This window comes from Sturnira hondurensis, unplaced genomic scaffold (genome assembly GCF_014824575.4).
Source record: "Sturnira hondurensis isolate 20B ecotype Veracruz unplaced genomic scaffold, ASM1482457v3 Scaffold0013943, whole genome shotgun sequence".
Classification (NCBI taxonomy): domain Eukaryota; kingdom Metazoa; phylum Chordata; class Mammalia; order Chiroptera; family Phyllostomidae; genus Sturnira; species Sturnira hondurensis.
The window spans coordinates 155,232-179,806 of record NW_028086574.1 but is presented as its reverse complement, the minus strand read 5'-3'; the positions used below and the strand labels follow the sequence as shown (position 1 = coordinate 179,806).

The 24,575-nt window shown below is 47.3% G+C and overlaps 2 protein-coding genes across 3 annotated transcripts; one reads left to right on the top strand and one right to left on the bottom strand.

Annotated features, from left to right (window-relative positions):
• Nucleotides 1–568: 568 nt before the first annotated feature.
• ZNF550 (zinc finger protein 550) lies at nt 569–10,230 on the bottom strand. 2 transcript variants are annotated; one of them, XM_037062317.1, is made up of 5 exons: nt 9,979–10,230; nt 7,697–7,823; nt 5,800–5,895; nt 2,197–2,463; nt 569–2,166 (listed from the first exon to the last, which is right to left on the bottom strand). In XM_037062317.1, exons 1-5 carry the CDS (start codon nt 9,991–9,993, stop codon nt 1,463–1,465), a joined length of 1,209 nt encoding a protein of 402 aa, XP_036918212.1. In that variant the 5' UTR covers nt 9,994–10,230; the 3' UTR covers nt 569–1,462. The 2 variants fall into 2 exon arrangements, with proteins under 2 accessions (XP_036918212.1, XP_036918211.1); XM_037062316.1 differs by having other exon boundaries at nt 569–2,463.
• ZSCAN4 (zinc finger and SCAN domain containing 4) lies at nt 7,830–24,397 on the top strand. Its single transcript, XM_037062306.1, has 4 exons — nt 7,830–8,380; nt 22,250–22,733; nt 23,221–23,386; nt 23,478–24,397. The coding sequence occupies exons 1-4, from the start codon at nt 8,364–8,366 to the stop codon at nt 24,218–24,220; spliced, it is 1,410 nt and encodes a 469-aa protein (XP_036918201.1). The 5' UTR covers nt 7,830–8,363; the 3' UTR covers nt 24,221–24,397.
• The last annotated feature ends 178 nt before the right edge of the window (nt 24,398–24,575 follow it).

Below are 24,575 nucleotides of genomic sequence, written 5' to 3'. Positions count from 1 at the left end.
AGTATTACAATAAAAAATCAGTATCTTTCACTGCAATCTGCCAAAATCCTACCCAATGGGCTTCCTGTAGGAGCCAGCACAGAACTGCCTTTATTGGCCAAAACGTACAAGCCAAAAGTTGTAACTAGAAAAATCCAAAATACCTGAGAATGTATAAACAAAACTGGTATCCATGACTGCATTATTCCAAAGAGTACTCACAGCAAGTATTTACCAACCAGTCTCACAAACTGTGGTCTGAACACAATGGCTTCCCAAAGCAGCCCCTTCCCAGACCCTTTTCCTTTTTACCTGCCAGATGTGTTTGGGCAGCCGGCACCTTGAGCAGGCATGCAGGGGAACAAACTCCCAGTGACTAGGAAACCTCACAGTCCCACTCTTGGGTTGACCACCAGAAGCAGATAGGGTCCCACCAGAGTCACCACTGCTGTTACTGAACAGCAAGCGGGGTCCTGCTGCCCGCCACCACCCTCCAGGCAAAATTCCAGAGGCAAAGGTTTCACGATAAAGGAAAGGAGTCTTTATTCCAAAGCTACACAATTTTGGAACAACAGCTTTCCACATGCATTAGCGTCTTAAGCCTATCAATTAAGGCTAAACTCTTTAACTCCTGAGTTCTATTTTCCCCCTGTTCTTAATTATCTGATTTTGATAGGATTAGTTTACAAACTAAAACAAGATAGAAAAACTACACAATTTTGGGAAAATGTAGGCTTTTCCCTTGGAGCTCGCCCCTCTAGGACACCCAAAGAATAACCTTGCCACCATCTGTCAACCCAGCCTGATTCTAGGCTGGGCCGAGTTCCTTCTACTGTTCAAAATACCATCTGCAGGCAGCTGCAGCTCGGTAACCTGGGAATCTTCTCATCCAGGAGTCTTGGAGGAAGAGCCAGTCTCTGCCCTCCTTTTATTCCACGTTCCCAGGAGGCATTCAGCTTCTCTGCCCACCCCACCCTAGTGTGTTCACCACTGCCTCAGCCAACCTCCTCCTGTGGCCTCTACCTTCTCCTTCCCAGTGATCTGATCAGATCTCTCTGTATCAAAGTGACCTGTCCCAGAAGGTCTACTGGCAATTATGACAATTATGTGGCTCTCTGCTATGAATTCTCAGATAGCAAGTAAGATTTTTCCTTTTGGCTTAAGACTGTCCTTTGTAGTTATATCCAGCCTTTCTCACCAGTAAGTTCTCTGATGCTAACAGAGGCAGACCCACTGGCGATCCGCCTTCTCTCCTTTCTCTCCCACTGTGATGAGGGAGGGCTGACCGTCAGCTCAAGGTACAGTCACTGCGTTCACAGGGTTTCCAGCCAAGGTGACTTCTTGTGCATTTCAGAGCTGATGAAAATCCCCTTCCAACATCTTTGCACTGAAGGAGATTTTCCTCCCACATGGATCCCCTTAACAGACCAGGAAGAGCACTGAGTGAGGCCTTTCTCCAGCCCCTGCACTGGCAGGGCTTACATCATGTGTGGACCCGCTGGTGTTGCAGAAGGTGGGACCTGCGCTTGAAGGCCTTCCCGCACAGGCTGCATTTATAAGGCTTCTCCCCTGTGTGGATGATGGAGTGCTGCAGCAGGTATGTGCTGCGGTGGAAGGCCTTCCCGCACTGTGAGCAGACATATGGCCGCTCCCCTGTGTGCACGCGCCGGTGCTGCAGGAGCTCTGAGCGGCAGCGGAAGGCCTTCCCGCACACGGCACACTCAAACCGCTTGGCTCCAGTATGCACAGTGTAGTGCTGGATAAGGTGCTCTCTGTTGCTGAACGCCTTCTCGCAGTCCTTGCACACAAAGGGCCTTTCCCTGCTGTGGGTCCTTTTGTGCCGAATGAAGGTGGAGCGGTGGCTGAAGGCCTTCCCACACTGGGCACACTCATACGGCTTCTCCCCAGTGTGGATCGGGTGGTGCTGTACCAGGTAGGACCTGCGCTTAAAGGCTTTCCCACACTCTGGGCACGTGTAGGGCTTCTCCCCGGTGTGGATGAGGTAGTGCCGGATGAGGGTGGAGCTCTGACTGAAGGTTTTCCCGCATGCATTGCACTCATAGGGCTTCATCCCCGTGTGAACCCGCTGGTGGCGAGCAAGGTACCATTTCCTGCTGAAACCTTTCCCACACTGCTTGCATTTGTAGAGGTTCCTCCCCCCGTGGATCCTGGGGTCTTTCCCTGGTCTCTGTGGGTCACGTTCATGGAGAACATCTCCCCGGGAGACTCTCTCCTGTAACATCCTAGAGTGCAGACTGTCATCTGTCCCCAAACTGTTATCTTCAAGGCTCCTTCTCCCAGGATGGGTCTCCTCATGGCGGTCTGTCCCTGGCCTCACTTCCAAAAGCCCTTCCTGTTCCTTGGCTTGCTCCAGTCTGGAGACCCTTGACGATTCCAGAGTACGGCTTCCTTGGAGCAAGGCTCCCCCACACAAAACCGGCTGAATGGTGCTTGGCTCTCTGGTCTGAAGTTTTGCTCCATCACCTGAAAAAAATCCAAGGCACAAAGGGTGACTTTTAGTGATGCAATTTGGTAGAAATATAGGCAATGGCTCACGGGGCAGGTGAGGACAACAATGCCACCTCTGGTGTCTGCTGTGTTTTCACGTCCCTATTATCTAGGTTTCCAATGACCTTTTATGGTCCTTCTACCCTTGACATCATTAAAGGGAAACTCTGGACAGCCGGCTGGACTAGGGAACACGGGACCTGGTGTGGAGACCCCTCCTCAGTCCAGAGTAGGGGAGAGCAGTTTTGATAACACTGGCGGGGCTGGGGGGGAATGTGCCCCAGGAATTGAGGTTGACGTCCCTGAGTGCTGTATCAGCAAGTGGCCCCTAACAAGACTGGGAAGAAGAAGAGGTCACCTTCCTAGAGGGGGTGTCCCTGAGCTGGGTCCTGATGGAGAAATCAGAGTTGCCCGGAAGAGGGAGAGACGCTGGGTTGAAATGGGGAGATTCACCCACGAAAGAGAAAAAGGGCAGCAGATACCTGGTGAAGCCGACAGCAGGGGGTGATTTCAGGAGAGGGGACAGAGGGACATGCAGGCCGAGTGGTATGAGACGGGTTTCTGCTCTGTGAGGCCGTCAGTGTGCTGGTTTAAGAGGGAGGCTCTGGAACCAGAATGCCTGGCTTTCTCCAAGCCCCCACCTTGGTCCAGTGAGCTGATCTTGGGTGGATGTCTTTCGCCTGTAAGTCATACTTTCCTCATCTGAGAGACTGATGAGGAGACTCAGTTTCCCAGGCTGCCATGATGGTTAAAGGAGAAAAGTGTTCACTAAACCGGGCGTCATCATCCTTGTTCTTTGTCACAGTTAATTTCACATGTCACCTTGACCAGGGTGTCATGCCGAGCTGTTCGGTCAGACACCAGTCTAGATATTGCCGTGAGGTAGTTTTTTAGTGTGATTAACACTTAAATCAGCAGACTTTTGAGAAAAGCAGACAAGCCTTCATAATTATGTGGCCTTGCTTCCAAAAACCCTTCCCGATCCCTAACTTGCCAACCAGTTAACAGCCTCATGACTGAGCCCCCAGGGAGGAAAGGAATTCGCCTGCAGACTCCAGTCTGCAACACCCCCTCTCCTGCCTTGCAAGACTTCAACACTGCTTCGCCCTCACAATGGCAAGAGTCCACTCTTTAAAATAAATAAAATTCACACATCCTGTTGGTTCTGATTCACTGAAAAACCCTGACTAATCCAGGGTGGGGCTGAAGTAGGTTTATAGTTGTTCATGTGGAAAATACAATAATTAATAAGTAATAGTACAAGAATAAACTGCGCTTTGCGTACTCACAGCTGTGAACCTTCTGCCCCGCCCTGCATGCCCCTGTCACGGGTGCTGTGGGCAGTGAGGATGACAGCAGGGCCAAGAACAGTCATCTTTTTCTACAAGCCAAGGACAGGGGCCTCAGTAGAAACTCACCCTGCCAACACCTTGGTCTTGGACTCCCAGCCCCATGAACAATGAGAAGATAAATTTCTGTTGTTCAAGGCATAGGCATGTGCATATGCACACACACACACACACACACACCCCGTGAAAAAAGAAAAATAATAAAATCAATCCACAGAGATAGTGGAGACCACTGCAGGAGGAGTTACGGACAAGGCTGGGGTACCAGGAACCTGCCACGGTTCTGGAATTATTCTAAATGCTGACTGGGGCAGAATGCATTTTAGTTTATACGTATGTAAAAACTTAGGCTGAACCCTTCAGATTTGTGTACATCACTGTACACTTCCCATATAAAAACAATGATGTAAAGAGAGTTTAAATAATAGGTATGAAGTCAAGTGTATATGTCTTTCCCAGAAATGAGACAACTTCTAGGAACTTGGCTTTATAAGTACAGTCCATGTTGGTTGAGGCTTTCATAGACCTAAAAACATTTGTGTTTATCTTTTTTCCCCAAGTGAAGACACCCTGAGCGTGTTACATATTGAGCAGAGAGGATGAAAACAGACAAGGCAAAAAACAAGTGAAAAACCAAGTTCTCAAGAAGGCAAAGGTGTGGTGTGGCTTACCAGCCACAACTGCAGGTAAGACGTAGCCCACAGAGGAGGAGAAGGGAAGGCACAGGTGTGAGGCAGACACCGATGAGCCTTTGGGGACTGAGGAACAGGAAACAGAAGCACATCGCCTTTCCTTTTAACATGACATTGATAATGTGCTAAGACCCCAGTGACAGAGGAAGCAGTGAGGACTTGGAGCAAGTCTGAGTGGCTGCAGGGGCTGGTGCAGAAGGAAGAGTAGAGGGAGACCTGCTGAGGGGTCTGGCATCATCCAGGCGACAGGTGACGGGTGGCTGCTGGGTTTGACGGAGACAGAGATGATGAGACGTTTCCTGTCTCACCTGTTTGGATGGCAGGATCTTCTCTGAACTTGGGGGTGGGGAGGAGTGGGCATTCTCATAAGTGTCTTCTAAGGCAGGATGAGCCTCAGACACTTGAGGGGAGGTTGGGGGTGGCACCTGAATGGAGGGCTGGGTGTGGGGCTGGCCACAGACACTCAGGCTGGCTTTGCAGCCTGAGGGCCACCAGAGAGGACACACCATAGCTCACAGCGGCTGACTCCAGCTACATTCAGAGTGTGGATGTGAACCAAGCGTCACCTTGCTGTTTCTTAGGGCAAACAGGACAGGAAGATACAGTGCAAGGGGCTGATTCTGAGTGTCTACAGGATGATGGATGAATGGATGGAGAAGGCAGGAAAGAGTGTGATAGAGAGTACATATGGTATCAATCGTACTTTCAGGGCCCTTTTCCTCTGGGTCCAGAAAGAAATGTGCAGCATCCCTATCACTCACGATGAATGTAAACATGGCTCCAACAGGAGCTAAGTGTATGCAGGCCAGGCACTGTACTGGTATCTCACTACAACCTCCACCCACTCAATCATTCAGGAACCATGACCACTAGTTTTCTGAGAATAGGCTGGGCCGATGCAGACCCAGCAGCTGGCTCTGCTCCGGGACACACCGCTCCGTGCACTCCCCAGTCCTGAGCGCCCAGTGTGGCCACATGCCTAGATCCTGTCAGTGGGACGTGTGGAAGTGCACTCTGGGTGTGACTACCCATCCCCGCCCCATTCCCTCTACTAACTGCAGTACGACAAAGTAACCTCAAAGCTACAGGGTGACACGGGAAGGTGCTGGGTCTCCATAACAGTGTGGCTCATGGCTGACCTGCTGAGGCACACTGTACCTTGATGTGAGAGAAACAACTGGAAGCCCCAGGAGGTCACAGAGAGTTTCACACAGGCGTTCAGAAGCAGTGGCATTCTGAAGGCTGCTGTGATCGCGCCTTGTTGCTCCTACCTGGACAGGTGCCCCGTGGGGGGCCTCTCTTCACCGTCCACAGCTCTTGTCCGAGCTCCAGCAGGTGGACCAGCTCTGGCTTGGGAACCGGATGCCCTGTGGATGGAGAAACCAGACATGGGGGTTTTACAGAGAAGGAGGAAACCCCTCCAGCATATCTGGGACTTCATGACAGGATAAGAAGCTGCTCCCAAAGTAAAGAGGAAACCGATGTGTGACCTGGACACCAAGGGGACAAATCCCACTCCTGGGCTGCAGCTGCTGTGGAGAGTCATGCCATCTGTCCACACAACAGCCCTGCCCTTGAACTTCACCAGCCAAAGCCAACATGGTTCAGGTGCACACCACTTTCCCACACAGCCAAGGGGCACCAGGAAAGTGAGCCCACCTAACAATTCACCTAAATCCCTGGTTCTTCAGAACCACCTAGGGAGGCATGATTCTAGTCTCAGCTGAAAGAAACCAAATCACTTCGGGTGAGGCCCAGGCATCAGTGTTCGTGTGGCCCCCAGTAGGCAGGGGACCTGGGCCGGATCTGCATTCTAAAGAGAAGGCTGGGAATCCTGTGTGGGAGGGGAGGGCTGAGCAAGAGGCCCACTGCTTCGGTCATAGCCATGGCCTCCAACATCCCTGTCCAGACACATCAGGGGCCGGTCCAGGGAAAAGAACAGAGAGAACCTTCACACCATTCCGTTACATGCCATCCAGTACATCTTAGCAGAGGCCAAAGGGTTCTGTGAAGAAGCCCATTCACACAGGCCTTAGCCACAGTCACTGACATATGCTGTGTGCCTGGCACCAACCTCAGGGAGGGGGCAGGACAAAAGGTGACACAGACATCCCTTGGCTCTGCCAGCTGAGCTCACTCCCACCTCAGGGCCTTTTCTCCTGTGGGTTCCTCCACTTGGAGTCCCCTCCTCCCCGACTCCTCTCCGTGAGCTTGTAGCCTCCAACTCACTTCCCTCAGATGCTTCTCTTCAAGCGCCCGTGACAGGTTGTGACCCCCTGACTACAAGCTCCTAAATCCTCCTCCGTTTTTTCTTCTACAACTCATCACAATTCCCCTGAGACCTGAGGTCCCCCTTGCCAGTACCCACAGGGTGCCATCATTACCGATGGTTTCCTGTTAAACTGACTCACTTTTTATTGTTCTTAAATGTTTTATTCTAAAAGGTTTTCTCTAGCAAATGAGAAATGTCGATTTCACGTCCCACAACAAAGGTTACCATCAAAACAGTGCCACTAAGTCCCAGTGAGCTCGTGTGGACGCTCAGAGGTATGAGTTCAGGCTGCTTGCTCTGTTAAGAAGAGTAATTAGTCACGATGAGGGGTCAAAAAGACTCAGCACCAATGAGACTTTCTCTTGACAACGACCAGTATGTGGGACAGAGAAGGGCGTCCGCCCATGACACTCCTAGACACCTAAATCATCTGCTGAGTGGCTGGGTCTCAGGAGACATGATGATCATGTAGACACCAGGGGCCTGTCTACCAAGCTTGTGTTGTTTAGAGGACCCCTGGGTGGCACTGACAACAAATGCCATGTGGGAGTCTGCCTGATTTAACCTCTTCTGAGAACAGCCCATCTCACCGGGCCTTGCTAATTGGGGACACTGGACCCAACCAAGTTGGGCCAGTCTGCTCCCTTCCCGTGGAATCTGGGATACAGACCTCAGACAGGCCTGACTGTGCTGGACACTGGGGTGAGGGTGAGGGTCCAGAAGGACACTGTTTCTACCCAGTGATCCCTGATACAGACACAGGCAGACCAGGCAGGAAGAGGAGGGATTAGGGAACTGCAGGGACTGGGGAAAAGAGAAGATGGCTTCTGTGACCTTCTTGACCAGCCATAAATCGATGGTGGGATCCCCCACAGGAATGAGGGGTGAGCACTCACCCAGAGACAGCAGGATCCTGCAAGTCTCCAGCATCACCTCCTGGTACAGGGTCCTCTGGGCCGGGCCCAGCAATTCCCACTCCTCCCGGGTGAAGGTCACAGACACATCCTTGAAGGTCACTGGTGCCTGGAAAGTCAAACACAGTAGCATCTTCATCTTGGGGTTGTGAGGTGAGATCAGAGTGTCACTCAGTCACTGGTGAAGGTACAGAGAGACCCAGGCCTGGATCACCAAGGCCTTCTGAGGGCTGAGCTCTGCTGGGTGCAAAGGAGGGGAGGAGGAGGCCTTTGGACATAATGTAGCTGTGGCTGAGAGAAAAGCCTGTCCTGGGGACCCACTGAAGATGCCATTCCCATGAGGACTGTAGCACACAGTGAGTGTTTTGGTGGAAATGAGTGTGATAATAATTTCAACAATAAATACAGCAGCAGCTAAGCCTCTGGAGTCCTCACTGCCCACCTTCCCCAGGCTGAGAACCTCACATGCCGAGGTAGAGATTGTCCCAGTCTCTGGAGCCCGACTCCAAGGATTGAATCAGACTACGGACTCTGAACGTGAGAGGGCATCACATCACTTCTCTAAGCCTCGATTTCCCATCAGTCAGTATCGTACCCACCACACCAAGCAGCTCTAAGAACTAAAGAGGAAGCATTCACTTGGCAAACAATGGGGGACCTACCCAAGTTAGTGTTCAGTGCGTTTTGTGACTTTACCGATCTTCCCATGGCCCATGAGGTAAATGCCATCATCACTCTCATGTCACAGTCAGCAGCTTGGGGCTCTGGCAACTCTAGAAAGCCACCCACAATCTAATATTAAGGAGCAGAGGTGAGTTTTAAACATCTGACAAAAAATGGCAACGAGCTGGGGCCAAGTCGGGGCCAGCGATCCCTTAGCTAGAACTAATACAGCCAGGAAAAGACTATCCTAAGAGGTGACACAGATGCACAGGAAGGGGGCAGAGATCTGGGGACTGGGCCCCAGAGAAAGAAGAGTGCAAGGGCAAAGACTGCCAAATGGGCAGGAGTTTAGCAAGTTCAAGGCCACCTGGGTGGGTGCCCTGAGCAAGGGAAGAAGAACACAGGTGGCCATGGGGGCACATTCAGGAGAGCCCTGCAGATAACAATGGGCAGTTTGTATTGATTATAAGAGTGATGGGAGGCCCTGAGGGGGTGACCCATTCATTCTTTGAATCCTTTACCCAGTACCTTTGACAAGCCCAGGCTGTTCTAGTCTTGGCATAGAGCAGCAATGGGAGCTCACGGTCCAGGCCTGGAAACAGGACCTAACAAAGCAGCTAAAGAAATGACCACAACAACCTCAGAGGGTCCTAAAAATACCGAATAAGGTAGAGGAGACTGAGGAGATCACAGTCCACTTTAAGTCGAACAACACGGAAAACCTCTTTCCGGAAGGCGTACTGGAGTGAGGCTGATATAAAGTGAGAGAGGGAGCCTAGGGTCGGGAAATTAACCAGTAAGAGAGGTCCTGACAGTGATGCGGCTCTGATGGGGACACTCCAGGTGTCTGACAGTTACCTGGGGACTCGTGCTTTTGCGTCCAAAGGAACATCACACTGCTGCACATGAACATTACTGAACATTTCAATGGGATCCCTTTTCAAACCCAACTGAATGTCCTGAACAGGAAAACAGATTCTTTGCATCAGTGGAAAGTCAGTTCCACGTGCTGTAAGCCAAAAGGTAAACTTGTCCTTCTGGCTCCCAGCTGCCTGTCACAGTTTCGGACCTTGCATAACTGCAGTTCCGAGGCGCTACTCCTACCTCTCCCCTACGCAGCCTAGTTTGTAGGGGCTGCCGGCGCGGGAGGCATCTCCGAGGAAGCACAGGTCCACGCTGGACACTGGGTGCATCTCACCCACGTGTCTTTTCTATTCCCCTCAATCTGGATGAAAAATCATCAGTATCGCTACTATTTCATAACTGAGAAAACAAGCTGAGAGTAGCGAGGGTGTTGTTCAAGGTCACAGCCTTCTTTAGGGGCGCAGCCGGACCCACGAAGAGGTCTCCACGGCCCCGCGCTCCTCCTGACACGCAGCACGATGCACGCCACGTGAGGTCCGGGGAGTTCCTGACGCCGCATGACACTTCCATTGGGTATCCCATTGGGGGCAGAAACGGGACTCTACCCCAAGTAGTCCTTGGATGGGACCCGGAGCCGAGAGAGACTCAATCCCGGGGACACCACGGCTGGGACAAGGCCAGCAGTCACTGGACCTGCCATCCCGAGAGGTCGAGGGGCCTGGGGCCGATCCACTCACCTGCGCCGATGCCATCAGGCTGTGCGAGGGCTCCGGGGCCCCGCGGGCTCAGCCAGACGTCCCCCAGATCCCACGAAGGCGCGGCAGTGGCCGTCTAGCTGTCCTAAAGGTGCTCGGATCCCACAGATCACCACGGTATTTTCGGACACCCAGCTGGATATATCGGAAGTTCCGCCCCTGCCAAACAAGGGCCGCCACGCCCCTTCCGCTAATAACTTCGACCAGGCACTCAGCTTTCTGGGTAATGTAGTTTGTTTCATGCATCCGACCAAGCGAGGTAGGCTCCGCCCCTTCTAGGAGCTCAGCCCCAGGAAGCCGGGGGAGGAAAGCTCGCATAGGCTCCATCCAGGGAGGGAGGGCCTTGGAGTATTCTCAAAGGCGATGTACCCAGATATGCGGGTTGTATGTACACATCCTAATAATAGCCCTTCTAGGGGTCCTCTCTCTGGGCTCTCTTCCTGATTGTTTGAGCCCCATCCTTGGGCACCCATCCCATCTGGCCCTCTGCGGTGGCGTGTGATATCCTTATAAGAGACCTTCAAAAGTCCCCTTGCCCCTGCTCCCAGGTGAGGATCCACAGAGAAGGAGACTGGCAGACTGTCAATGAACCTGGAAGAGAGCTCTGACCAGACACCAAATCTGACAACTTGATCCTGGATATTCAGCTTCCAGAACTGTGAGAAGTAAATTTGTTACACATAAGCTACCAGTCTAGTATAGTTGCTTATAGCAGCCTGAGCAGACTAAGATAGACACAATTCATTTCAAAATCTTAAAACTTATCTTAAGAGCCTCTTACCAAACGATTTTTTCCCCCTACCATGACTGTGGTCACTGTGATTAAAGCCTGTGTGCAAAGCAGGCAGCTTTATCCCTGAGATAAACATTTTGTTATTGTTTGAAGATGATGTCAATGAACCAAATACTTATTCTGAAAATTGCTAACTACAGTGAAGGAAGGTATCCAGTTCTATCCTCCCTTTTCTCTGCAGACTGTATTTTGAGGTGACCATTTAGAAAGAACATTGTGGAAATTTTTTTGTATAAGATTTCTTGCTAATAAATGCGGAAATAGCTATAGAAGTAGGATTCAAATGTTTCCACAGCTCATAAAATAATCAACCACCCAATGACCATCATTGCACGCAGACACAACAGATAAAAGATGTATGGCAAATTGGTATTGGATAGAAAGTACTAATAACATTAGGACCCCTGAGAGACACTAAGACATCAGGGTGGACTTACATCATGTAGTCACAATTTCTGGCACTGTGTGGAGTATGATGGCCAAAGGCTTAACCTAGATTTCAAACTTAACTGAATGGTAAGACTATTCACTAAAATTGGGGATGTTGGAGGAGGCAAGATGGTGAATTGTTGCTCGTGGTGAACTCCAGGTGTGTTTGAGACATGGAGGGTTGACATTGGATTGAGGAGATAGGGGCTCATTTGGAATAGACTCAGGATCTGAGTTGAAGCTGAACACAGACACTGGCTGGCTGAGCAACCGATGGATAACTGGAGGGGAGAGGCCACAACATGGCAGTGAAGCCAATCCATTCATGTGATAGCTTCAGCTTCCTCTGCAGTCAGACGTTGGATAGACAAGGCCAAGTATTATAATAATATTTTTGGAACACAAAAGTCATGGAGATATAGTGCAAAGGAATGCCTTTGAGAATCTAATGGATGAAGAGGAGGGGGAATAAATGGAGAATGTGGGAAAGGGTGAGATGTGGAATACAGTGAAAATAGTCATTTCAAAGAATATCCAACTTTTCCTGAGTCAGGGATACAGTCTACAAAAAGACACATGACACTACTATTATTAATTTACTACATGGATATGTGGGGACATAAATGGGCACAACCAATTTAGACAAGTTGGGCAGTTTCTTAAATATGACAACATTTACATCCTTTGAGGTATTTGTACAAGAAAAAAAACCTTCCTATACCGAATTATATGCCTGTGTCCAACTTTTTTAAAAATATATTTTATTGATTATGCCATTACACTTGTCCCATTCCCCCTTCACTCCCCTCCACCCTGCCCACTCCTCCCCCACTATTCCCCCTCTTTTGTTCATGTCACAAGTTCTTTAGATTCTTAATTTCCCATACTATTCTTGCCCTCCCCCTGATCTATTTTCTACCTACTGTCTATGCTACTTATTTTCTGTACCTTCTCCCCCCTTCTCCTCCTTCCATTCCCATTCCTAACCCTCCATGTGATCTCCATTTCTGTTTCCACTCCCGATCTAGCTGTCCTCTTAGCTTGCTTTTGCTTTAGGTGTGGTTGTTAATAACTGTGAGTTTGCTGTCCTTTCACTGTTCATATTTTTTATCTTTTTCTTAGCTAAGTCCCTTTAACATTTCATACAAGAGCTTGGTGATGATGAACTCCTTGAATTTGACCTTATCTGAGAAGCACTTTATCTGCCCTTCCATTCTAAATGAAAGCTTTCCTGGATAGAGCAATCTTGGCTGTAGGTCTTTGGATTTCATGACTTGGAATACTTCTTTCCAGCCCCTTCTTGCCTGTAAGGTCTCTTGAAAAATCCACTGACAGTCTGATGGGAACTCCTTTGTAGGTGACTGTCCCCTTATCTCTTGCTGCTTCTAGGATTCTCTCCTTCATTTTAATCTTGGCTAATGTAATTATGATGTGCCTTGGTGTGTTCTTTCTTGGGTGTAACTTCTTTGGGACTCTCTGAGCTTCCTGGATTTCCTGGCAGTCTATTGCCTTTGCCAGACTGGCGAAGTTCTCCTTTATTATTTGTTCAAATAAGTGTTCCACTCGTGGCTGTTCCTCTTCCCCTCTGGTACCCCTATAATTCGGATGTTGGAACGTTTAAAGATGTCCTGGAGGTTCCCAAGCCTCTCCTCATTTTTTTGAAGTCTTGTTTCTTCCTTCTTTTCTGTTTGGTTGTTTCTTTCTTCCTTCTGGTCCATTCCATTGATTCGAGTCCCAGTTTCCTTTCCATTATTATTGGTTTCCTGTGCATTTCCCTTCATTTCAATCAGTTTAGCCTTCATTTATTCCTCTAATTTGTGACAAAATCAACCAGTTCTGTGAGCATCCTGATCACCAGTGTTTTGAACTGTGCATCTGAAAGGTTGGCTATTTCTTGGTCACTTAGAATTATAGGCTCTGGGGCTTTGAGCTGTTCTTGAGTCATAATGTTTGGTCTGTTCGCACCTGTTATGTATGAGGGGCGGAGCCTTAGGTATTCAACACGGCTGGGCGACCCAGTTGCTGGGTTGTGACGCTATATGTGGGGTCGGGGTCAGAGAGGGGAAAAAAAATGGTGCTTTGCTCCGCTCCGCTGTCTCTCAGATTTCTGTCCCCTCTGCGGCTTCCCACAAGGAAATTGGGCCCCTCTGGTGCTGGTTCCCGGGTGTGTGGGCCCATGTACTCTCCAGGACCCTGTGGGTCTCTCCAACAAACTCTCTGTGAGCCTGGTAACCTCTCCTGGCCCCTCGACCCCAAGAAAGTCTTTCCAGTTGGTGCTTTCAGGCTCTAATTCCCATCGCTGGGGCCCTAGCCTGAGCTGTCTGTCTCACTGTTCGCTTCTTTGCTTGGTTTACCTGCGTGTGAATGTGTGACCAAAGTCAGCCAGCTGCCCTGCGCCCTCACTGGGTCCACCTGTTGCCACCCCATGCCTGGGATCCACCAACCGCCTCCACCTCCGCTCCTGGGTTGGTTGGACAGAACGGTCTTTCCAGCCCGACCCTGCTCCTCTGCTGACTCTGCCCCTCTGCTGACTCTGCCCCTCTTATCGGTCTGGCTGAGTGGTTCGTTGTTGGGACAACTGTAGTAGCATAATCAATAAAATATAATTTTCACTGCATGTGAAAAAAAAGCAAAAACTCAAAGAGAAAAGACAGATGGTTGCCTGGGGAAGCGGATAGGGGGGGGTAGGTGAAAAAAGTGAAGAGATTGAGAAGTATAAATTGGTAGCTAAAAAATGGTCATGGGGATATGATATATTATATAAGGAATATAGTCAATATTGTAATAGTAAGTATGATGCCATGTTGGTACTGGGAATATCAGAGGCAACACATTGTAAAGTATTTGGTTATGCAACCATTATGCTGTATAACTGAAAAAATAATACAAAATAATATCGCCCTCGCTGGTGTAGCTCAGTGGATTGAGCGCTGGCCTGCAAACCACACAATCGCGGTTCGATTCCCAGTCAGGGCACATGCCTGGGTTGCAGGCCAGTTCTCAGCAGTTCCCAGCAGGGGACGCACGAGAGGCAACCACACATTGATATTTCTCTCCCTCTCTCCTTCCCTTCCCCCTCTAAAGATAAATAAAAATTTCTAAAATGTTAAAAAAATATGTATGTGCCATCCCATTAAAAAAAAAAAAAAACAACTCAACCTCCCTGCGTCTCAGTGCCATCATCCCCTTTCCAGTCTAACTCTGGGCAAACTTGAAAAACAAAAACGTGTATCTGGGATCATGCTCCTCTACTACTCATAACCTTCCATGAAGGTCGAAAGTAAAACTCCTCATCCTGACGTTCCAGGTGCGAATGCTTCTGGCTCAGTCGCCCCTGCGCATCTTTGCATGGCAGTCCCGCAACCTGTCACCCTCTCCAGCTCCGTCACACAGTGTCACCCACGAGCACCTACGACCCTGGGCAGCAAAAACGTAAAGAGCGCCCCGCACCCAAGCTGCAGAGTTCGGTGAGCTGAAGGGGAAACGCCTTGCGCTCACCTCAGCCGGGCCCCTCAAGGTGGTCTCCGCCATCGTACTCTGGGGGAGCTCTTCCTGAGAGACCGGATGGTGGTCAGTGGTCACCTTTAGTGTAAATGCGGAAACGCTCTGCTTCTGGGCCTTCATTGGCTGCAACGAAAAGACGCGCGGCACGGGGCATTGTGGGTAATGTAGTTCTCCTACAGCGCCGTTAACGCCCTGTTTCTGGGTGTTCATTGGTTGCACGTGCGAGCCTCTTATGTTCTACTCTTGCAATTCCCAAATCTCGGAAAAGTAGCAAGTTTGTGACACTCATGTATGACGTAACTTGACCAGAGTTTATGTGACCAATGTTAATTTTTGCATTCCCACTTAGTGTGAATGTTGTTAGATTTCATGGCGGAAATGTGAGTGTGGTTGATGATGGCTTCTCGCCAGTGGCCTATGCTCTTTTGTAGTAGGCATTAGAAAGGTGGAGGATGAAGATGCCATCAGAGATCCATCAACGGGCCGGTTTTATCCAATCATGTCTTTAATTCCAACCCTGACCCCAGTCCCTTTATAAAAGGGAGGAGCCTTGGGAAAGCACGCCCGATGAAGCAGTGCAGCCAGCCCACTCAATAGCTGTTTTTGACCCAGGATTACACAGTTGGCAGTTCGGTCTTCTGGAGGAGGTGAGTTTCCAGAAAGAAAGAACAATTTCTAGTTTTGTTCTTGTGTTTTGTGCATGTGCATGTGGGCGTAATTTTGGGGTGAAGATTCCTAGGTACAAAGATATGCGGCCTTTTCAGGAAAGGAGTATCGTCTTCCATAAACAACTGCTCTGGCCTAAAAGGGCTTGATGTTGTGGATTCTGTGTAAAGGCCTGGCCTGAGAGTCTTCCTGAAAAAGTCTGTTTGTATGGCTGTGTGGGCTTGTTAATTGTATGTTTCTAGTAATTCATTTTTATGGCTTCTTGGGAGTGTTGGTCTGTGGCCTATTGGGGTGGGGGGTGGGGGTTAAAATTCAAAGCTACTAGCTGAAACCTTATTCATACATTAACTCACTGAGCTTTACTGGCAATTCTGGGAGCTGGGTGTGTTTAGAACCTTCTAACATTGGTGACTCCCAGTGGGTAACTGGTCTGGGTCAAACAGTTGGTTCCACATTGGAAACCTGGCAGTCTAGTTTTTAATGCCAAGGTTTTTACCACAATGTTTCACAGCTGTGTCCCTATGGGATGTCTGCAAATGTGACCAAGTGGTGGTCGGTGTGCACCTGGAGTAGTCCTGAAAAGGAGAATTTGTGGGGAGGACCAGAGAAAGGAAACAGGAAAATAAAAAAGGCCAGTATACCTGGAAATAGAGAACCAGGCACAACACCTAAGGAGGGGGGGAGGGGTGAGAACAGGCCTTGGCAAGGCCCCTGGTATCTGGGAAGGATTTAGTACTTTTCCCAGTCAGGGCAAAGGAGAATAGAACACCGAGGATTTAAGAAGATTAGCATTAATCAGATTAAGGTCACGTGGAAGACCAAAAGAGAAGACTTGCATTTTCTGTGGGATCCTTTGGCATTCATCTTTGCCTGTTATTAATGGGATAAAGGTGCTTAATCTGATCAGATAACCAGATGAGATTAATTAACAATAAATATTAAACAACTAATCGGTTCCTTTTCTGGGCCCACGTAAGACTCCCACCGTTCCCTCATTCTTTTTTTTTAAATTTATTTATTTTTAATATATTTTATTGATTATACCATAACAGTTGTTCTATTCCCCCTCTTCATTCCCCTCCACCCGCACACTCCCTCCCCCATAATTCTACCCCCTTAGTTTATAACCACGTGTCTCAAGTTCTTTAGATTCTATATTTCCCCTACTATTCTTGCCCTCCCCCCTATCTATTTTCTACCTACTGTCTATGCTATTTTCTGTACCTTCTCCCCCCTTCTCCTCCTCCCACTCCCCTGTTGCTAACCCTCCATGTGATCTTCATTTCTATGGTTGCACTCCTGATCTAGCTGTCCTCTTGGTTTGCTTTTGCTTTAGGTATGGTTGTTAATAACTGTGAGTTTGCTGTCATTTCACTGTTCATATTTTTATCTTCTTTTTCTTATATAAGTCCCTTTAGCATTTCATATAATAAAGACTTGGTGATGATGAACTCCTTGAATTTGACCTTATCTGAGAAGCACTTTATCTGTCCTTCCATTCTAAATGAAAGCTTTCCTGGATAGAGCAATCTTGGCTGTAGGTCTTTGGATTTCATGACTTGGAATAGTTCTTTCCAGCCCCTTCTTGCCTGTAAGGTCTCTTTTGAGAAATCAGCTGACAGTCTGATGGGTACTCCTTTGTAGGTGACTGTCTCCTTATCTCTTGCTGCTTCTAGGATTCTCTCCTTCATTTTAATCTTGGCTAATGTAATTATGATGTGCCTTGGTGTGTTCCTTCTTGGGTCCAACTTCTTTGGGACTCTCTGAGCTTCCTGGATTTCCTGGAAGTCTATTTGCTTTGCCAAACTGGGGAAATTCTCCTTTATTATTCATTTTAATCTTGGCTAATGTAATTATGATGTGCCTTGGTGTGTTCCTTCTTGGGTCCAACTTCTTTCTTGGGACTCTCTGAGCTTCCTGGATTTCCTGGCAGTCTATTGCCTTTACCAGACTGGGGAAGTTCTCCTTTATTATTTGTTCAAATACGTTTTCCACTCGTGGCTGTTTCTTTCCCCCTTCTGGTACCCCTATAATCTGGATGTTGGAATGTTTAAAGATGTCCTGGAGGTTCCTAAGCCTCTCCTCATTTTTTTGAATTCTCATTTCTTCATTCCTTTCTGGTTGGATGTTTCTTTCTTCCTTCTGGTCCATTCCATTGATTTGAGTCCCAGTTTCCTTTCCATCACTCTTGGTTTCCTGTGCATCTCCCTTCATTTCAATTAGTTTAGCCTTCATATGTTCCTCTAATTTGTGCCTATAATCAACCAGTTCTGTGAGCATCCTGATGACCAGTGTTTTTTTTTTAATTTTATTTATTTATCTTTAGAGGGGAAAGGAAGGGGAGAGAGAGAGAGAAATATCAATGTATGGTTGCCTCTGGTGTGTCCCCTGCCGGGAACTGGCGCCCAACCCAGGCATGTGCCCTGACTGGGAAGCGAACCCTGATCGTGTGGTTTGCAGGCCTGCGCTCAATCCACTGAGCTATGCCAGCCAGGGCTTCTGATGACCAGTGTTTTGAACTGTGCATCTGAGAGGCTGGCTATTTCCTGGTTGCTTAGAGTTATGGTCTCTGGGGCTTTGAGTTCTTCTTGGGCCATCTTTTGAACTGTTCATGCCTGTCATGTAGCAGGATTGGAGCCCTAGGTGTTCACCAGAGCAGGGCAACTCAGTCGCTGGGTTATGACGCTGTACGTGGGGGCGGGGTCAAAGAGGAGCAATGGCGTCTGGTCTGCCGCCTCCCCCCGCCGCCACAGGTGCCGCAGCTGCCACCGTCAACTGGGCCCTCGCGTTTTGTCCCACTGCACTCGAGTGTGTCACCGCCGTCAGCCCTCCACCACTGGGTTCACCCCCTGGGGCCTGCGTGGTCCATCTCACTGTGCGCAAATGTGCGACCAAGGTCAGTCTGCCCCGCACCCCGACTGGGTCCGGGCTGCCTGTGTACCTGGGTCGGGGGATCTTTCCTTCTCCACCCTGCTCCGCTGCTGGCTCCGCCCCTCTTACCATCCTGGTTGAATGGTTCATTGTTGTCGGACTTCCATATAATTCAATTTTCTGTTCTTTAGCTGTGTCTTTGTTCTCCAAACCTTTGTTGTATTCAAACTTGGTTGTGAGAGAAGGCGCAGTGTTTCCACCTATGCCTCCATCTTGGTGGAAGTCTCCGTTCCCTCATTCTTTCTGTTTTTATGTTATGAAACTAAAAAAGGCCCTGGCCAGGTGGCTCAGTTGGTTGGAGCGTTATCCCAATATGCCAAGGTTGTGGGTTTGATCCCTGGTCCGGGCACATATGATAGTAAACCAATGAATGCATAAATAAGTGGAACAACAGAAATTAATTCTTTTCTCTATCTCTCTCTTTCTTTCTTTTTTTTTAAGATTTTATTTATTTATCTTTAGAGGGGAAGGGAAGGAGAGAGGGAGAGAAATATCAATGTACGGTTGCCTCTCGCGAGTCCCCTGCTGGGAACTGACCTGCAACCCAGGCATGTACCCTGACTGGGAATCGAACCGCGATTGTGTGGTTCGCAGGCCCGCGCTCAATCTACTGAGCTATACCAGCCAGAGCTCTCTTTCTTTAAAATCAATAGTAATTTTTTAAAAAATCTACCCTAGCCCTGGCTGGTGTAGCTCAGTGGATTGAGCGCAGGCCTGCGAACCACACGATCGCAGTTCGATTCCCAGTCAGGGCACATGCCTGGGTTGCAGGCCAGTTTCCGGCAGGGGTCAGTTCCCTGCAGGGGATGCACCAGAAGCAACCATACATTGATGTTTCCTTCCTCTCTCCTTCCCTTCCCCTCTAAAGATAAATAAATAAAATATTTTTAAAAAAAAATCTACCCTGGCCCAGTAACTCAGTTAGTTAGAGAGTCATCCTGATACCACAAGATTGCAGGTTCAATATCCAGTCAGGGCACATACAAGAATCAACCAATGAATCCATAAATAAGTAGAATAACAAACCAATGTTTCGCTCCCTTTCTTTCTCTCCCTAACATCAGTTTTTATTTATTTATTTATTTATTTATTTTTTATAAATTTTATTTATCTTTAGAGGGGAAGGAGAGAGGGAGAGAGACATCAATGTATGGTTGCCTTTCATGCGTCCCCTGCTGGGAGTTGGCCTGCAGGGAACTGGCCTGCAACCCAGGCATGTGCCCTGACTGGGAATCGAACCGCGATCCTCTGGTTCGCAGACCTGTGCTCAATCCACTGAGCTACGCCAGCCAGGGCCCTAACATCAGTTTTTATAAAATAGATAAATGTAAAGGTTTAACTTTGACAAAAGTAGTGAAGCAGAAAGAAATTATCTCAAGGAAAAGTAACTTCAAGGAGAAAAAAACACAAAAAACGGTGAAGGAAGGTTTCCTAAGAGAGATCATAGGACTAACAGAGGTGTAGCTGCAGTGGACAGACACGTCTGTGCCTGAGTTAGACTTTTTCAGCAGAACTCATTTGCGTGGATTCCAGCCCATCTCTTCTTACTCGTTTTTCTCTACTTCTTCTAATACTAGATTTTCTTACATTAATTAAAAGAATATACTGTAGACCATTCGCTGCCTTCATTTAATGGCATCAAGTCAGTGTCGTATTTTTCACAAGTCAAATAACTGTATGTCTCTATCTCTATTGGGAATCCAAAATACTATTTTGTTGCTGTATTTGTTCATCTTTGTGCCATTAGGACCAGTCACAAAATTGACTTCTGCTAATTATCTGGTGGTGTAAACCCTCTAAATTTTTTCTTCAGAAATATCTTATTTAGCCCTGGCTGGTGTGGCTCAGTGAATTGAGTGCCGGCCCGTGAAACAAAGGGTTGCTGCTTCCATTCCCAGTCAGAGCACATGACTAGGTTGCCAAACAGGTCCCTGGTGTGGGGTACACAAGAGGCAACCACACATTGCTATCTCTCTCCCTCTCCCTCCCTTTCCATCTGTCTAAAAATAAATAAGTAGATAAAATTTAAAAGTGCTCTTAAAAGAGAAATATTTTGTTTATTTTTTGGCCTTTTGATACCTGTGTCATTTTAGAATCACTTTGTCAATTTTCACACATAAATTCACACAAATTTTCTATGGAATTGCCTTGAATATATAAATCAATTTGGAAAAATATGACATTTTCTGTAACATTGAGCCTTTCAATCAATCCACATACGTGGCTTTTCTTTCCGTATATTGATTTTTTTAAAGATTATTTTTAGAGAGAGGGGAAGGAAGAGAGGGAAACATCAATGTACCAGAGAAACATTGATTGGTTGCCTCTTGCGTGCTCCCAACCAGGGGCCTGACCCACAACCCAGGGATGTGCTCTGACAGGGAATTGAACTAGTAACCTTTTGGTTTCCAGGCCAATACCCAACCCACTGAGCCACACCAGTTAGGGCATAGTTTTTTTTAATATTTTGTATTATCAGTATGGACACCTTGCGTATCTTTCTTTTTAAATTTATTTTTATTTATTGTCCTGGCTGGTGTGTCTCAGATGGAGCATTGTACCATAGACCAAAAGGTTGTGTGCTTCATTCCCAGTCAGGCACATACTCAGGTTGTGGGTTCGGTCCCTGGTTGGGGTACAAATGAGAAGGTAACTGATCCATGTTTCTCTCTCCCCTGCCACCACTAAAAGCAATGAGAAAATGTCCTTGGGTGAGGATAAAATAAATGAATAAAATGTAAAACAACTTTTTAATTTATTTTAGATAGAGGAAGCAGGGGGAGAGAGAAACACTGATTTGTTGTTCTCTACAGTTATGCGTTCCTCGGATGCTTCTTGCATGTGCCCTGACTAGGGATCAAACTTTCAGCCTTGCTATATTAGGACAACACTCTAACCAAATGAGCTTCTCGGCCAGAGCTCACATATTTTTCTTAGATTTGTTTGTAGATGCGGTGTTGGTAAAGGAAGTGATACAATTTTTGCTTTAACTTTATCTGCTTGTCTTATTACAGAAATTGATTTTGGCATCTTGAACTGTATCAGGCACCTTGCTATATTCACCTAGTCTAATATGTGTAAAATATTTTGCATTTTTCCTTCAGACAAAATTAGACCATCTATAAATAATAGTTGACATGTTTTCTGATTTTATTACACTGGTTTAGGTACCAGACAAGTGTTGTATAGATTGATAATGGGCTTCCATCTTTGAGTCTCAAGGACAAACCGTGAAAGAATAATTTGTTTCTCTACTTACTCTGTTTCTTGTATACTAAATGTCTTTCTCAGCATTGCATAGTGACTTTCTTGAGCATATTTAATATATCTACTAAGATACATTATGTTCATTCCATTCTGGTACAAGGGTAAATCATACTGCTTTTTGAAATTTAACCCAACTTGCATGTAAAGATGAAACCTGTCTATTCATGAGTGTTTTCCTTATGTATGACTGGGTTTGATTTTCTGATATTCATTTTAGGATTTTTGTGTCTATACTGGTGAGAATTGTTGGCCACTGTTGTTCCCTTCCGTAATGTACTTGTAAGGATTTGTTATCAGGAAGGCTGATCAATTAACTCCATTAATTAAAAGAGGATTATCTCTGCTCTCAGAGAATTCGGATAAGAATTAACGTTATTTTTTCTTAAATATCTTATAAAATTCACAAGTGAAATACCCTATTTTGCCTTGTATAATGTGCACCCACGTTTTTGTGTGCATTGTACATGAGATTATTATACCTATAGTATGTAATCATTATACCCATGTATAATGAACATCCTTATTTTTCCCTTAAAAAATTTGACAACACAATATGCATTATACACAGCAAAATATGGTGATCTGCGCCTGAAATTTACCTGTTCTTTAAGTATGCTGATGACAGAATTAAATACACGTCTCTCATCTCTCTTCTATCTCTAGCTCACAGTCTTCTAAACATCCAGCACTATCAATACAGGTGTTCAAGAACAGAATCCTGAAATTTGAGTCTCTGAGAAATATTGCAAAAATGGATTTAGACCTCAGCACTTCATTTTTCTGTGAACAATATGAGGATGACTGTAAGTCAGAAAATGTGGACTTTACACCCAGCCAAAGACCTGCTCTCCAACAGGCAGGTGGGGACCCCGAGTTCCAGAACACTCAGCTCAGCTCATTTCAGAACAGCAATAACTTGCACGCAAGGCAGGAACTGCAAAGAATTTATAAGTCATTTCACTCCTGGCTGCAGCCAGAAAAACACAGCAAAGATGAAATTATTTTTCAAGTGGTCCTGGAACAGTTCATGATCAATAGGCACGGCAGTAACAGGTCCATGTTGAAGGAGAAATGGGAAGCAAGTGGCAGAAACCTGGAGACATTCATGGAAGGCCTGAGTGATGACTGCATGAAGCCCCCTGACTTGGTGAGTGGAGGGTTCCAGCCCCTGGGGTGAGGGGCTGAGGGGACACAGAGTAAAAACAATCTGTTGGGGGAGCCCAAAGTAGAGAAGGAGTTACTGTAGACCTAGTTATTAGTCCTCACGAGGGGAATCTACTATCCTAAGTAAGCAAGAATAAAGAAGTTTTCTAGGCATTAATTCAGTGGGACATAGAAAAGCCAACATTAATTTATTGTGATTTTCATTGGTGAGGTGGTAGGAGGACTCACTGAGAGACTGTCACTTGAGCAGAAACTCAAGGATGAGGGAGGAGAAATGCCTGAACATGAGCTGGTTTTTCCCTCAGAAAGCCTTGGTCTTTTTTCATTAGGAATGAAGAAATTACAGTGAAATATAACGCAAGTAGAGCTATGGGCAGAACAAAGAGGAGGAGGATCCTGCAGTATAGAGATTTGGGAAGACTGACTGGGTAGGTTTCCCACACAGTAGCCCTTATTTTTTTTTTAAACAGGTCCACGTTCACATGCAGGGGCAGGAAGCCCTTTTTTCTGAGAATATGCCCTTAAGAGAAGTCATTGTTCATTTAACAAAACAGTTAGCAGCAGGAACCCCAACAGTGGCACACACGGGGACACCCTTCCGGACTGCCCGAGATGCTTCTCTGCAAATAGGACAAGGTAAGTGACGGGGGCCCAGGGACCAGAGGGATGTGCCATGGAAACTCTTTCTTGGATACAGATTTGCTCAGTCACTTCTTTATACTCACAGGAGATGAGGATAAAGAAAATGGCGGCAACATTTTGAAAACTACTGACGTAAATGACAATGTTACTGATCAAGGCCATCAAACACCTCTCCTGCTCATTATCCAGGGAGAGAACTATCCTGGGCCTGGAGAGGGTGATGTTTCTTTGGAGAATCCACACACCTCCAGAAGAGTGAGTCTAAGCCCCTCTAGGTCCCAGGAAGGGTCCCCAACAGGACCCTGTAATCAAGATGTCCTCAAGGAGGTGGGACCAGCGTTTCTCTCCAGGCTGCACCAGGTCACCCCTGAGCCCGATCCCACCCAGCAGAGTAATGCTGGAAGCTCCACACGCCGGGTACACCAAAGAGGGTCCCTCAGAGCCCAAAGAAAACACCAATGTGACAAGTGCCCCAAGATCTTTAGGTATTTCTCTCGGTTACAAGTCCATCAGAGAAGACACAATAATGAGAGGGCATTTATTTGTGCCGTGTGTGGCAAAGGCTTTGTCCAGGCCTCCGACCTACACGTGCATCAGAAGATTCACGTGGGAGAGAAGCCCTTCAGGTGCAGCACCTGTGCCCGGTCCTTCAACCACAGAACCAACCTTCTGGCTCATGAGAGAATCCACACAGGAGAGAAGCCCTACGTGTGTTCTGTGTGCCAGAGACGCTTCCGCCAGTCGTCCACCTACCACCGCCACCTGAGGATGCACCAGAGAACTGCCCTCAGACCTGTTTCCTCCACATTCGAAGCTTCCTCTGGTTAGTGCATATGAATATGCCTGCGAGTGTGTATATTTCCACAGTACCTCTCTACTTAGAACATATTCTGTAACTTCTCAATCATATATTCCATTCATTTTCTCTCCCGCTAAAATGTACATTTAAGGGGGGCAGGGAATTTCTGTTTTGTTCAATAAAATGTCTCGGGTGCCTACAGAATGGCTGACACGTTTTAAATGACCAATAAATACCTGTTGAGTGGATGAAAGTATAATGTTTGTGTTGTTCACTTTTTAAAATCCAGGAAGGTGTCCCCTGTGAAAAGACAGTGAGCTCCAATACCAGGACACGAACTCTGCCTGCTACCCAGTTCTCTGTCCACACACTTTCTTTTCATGG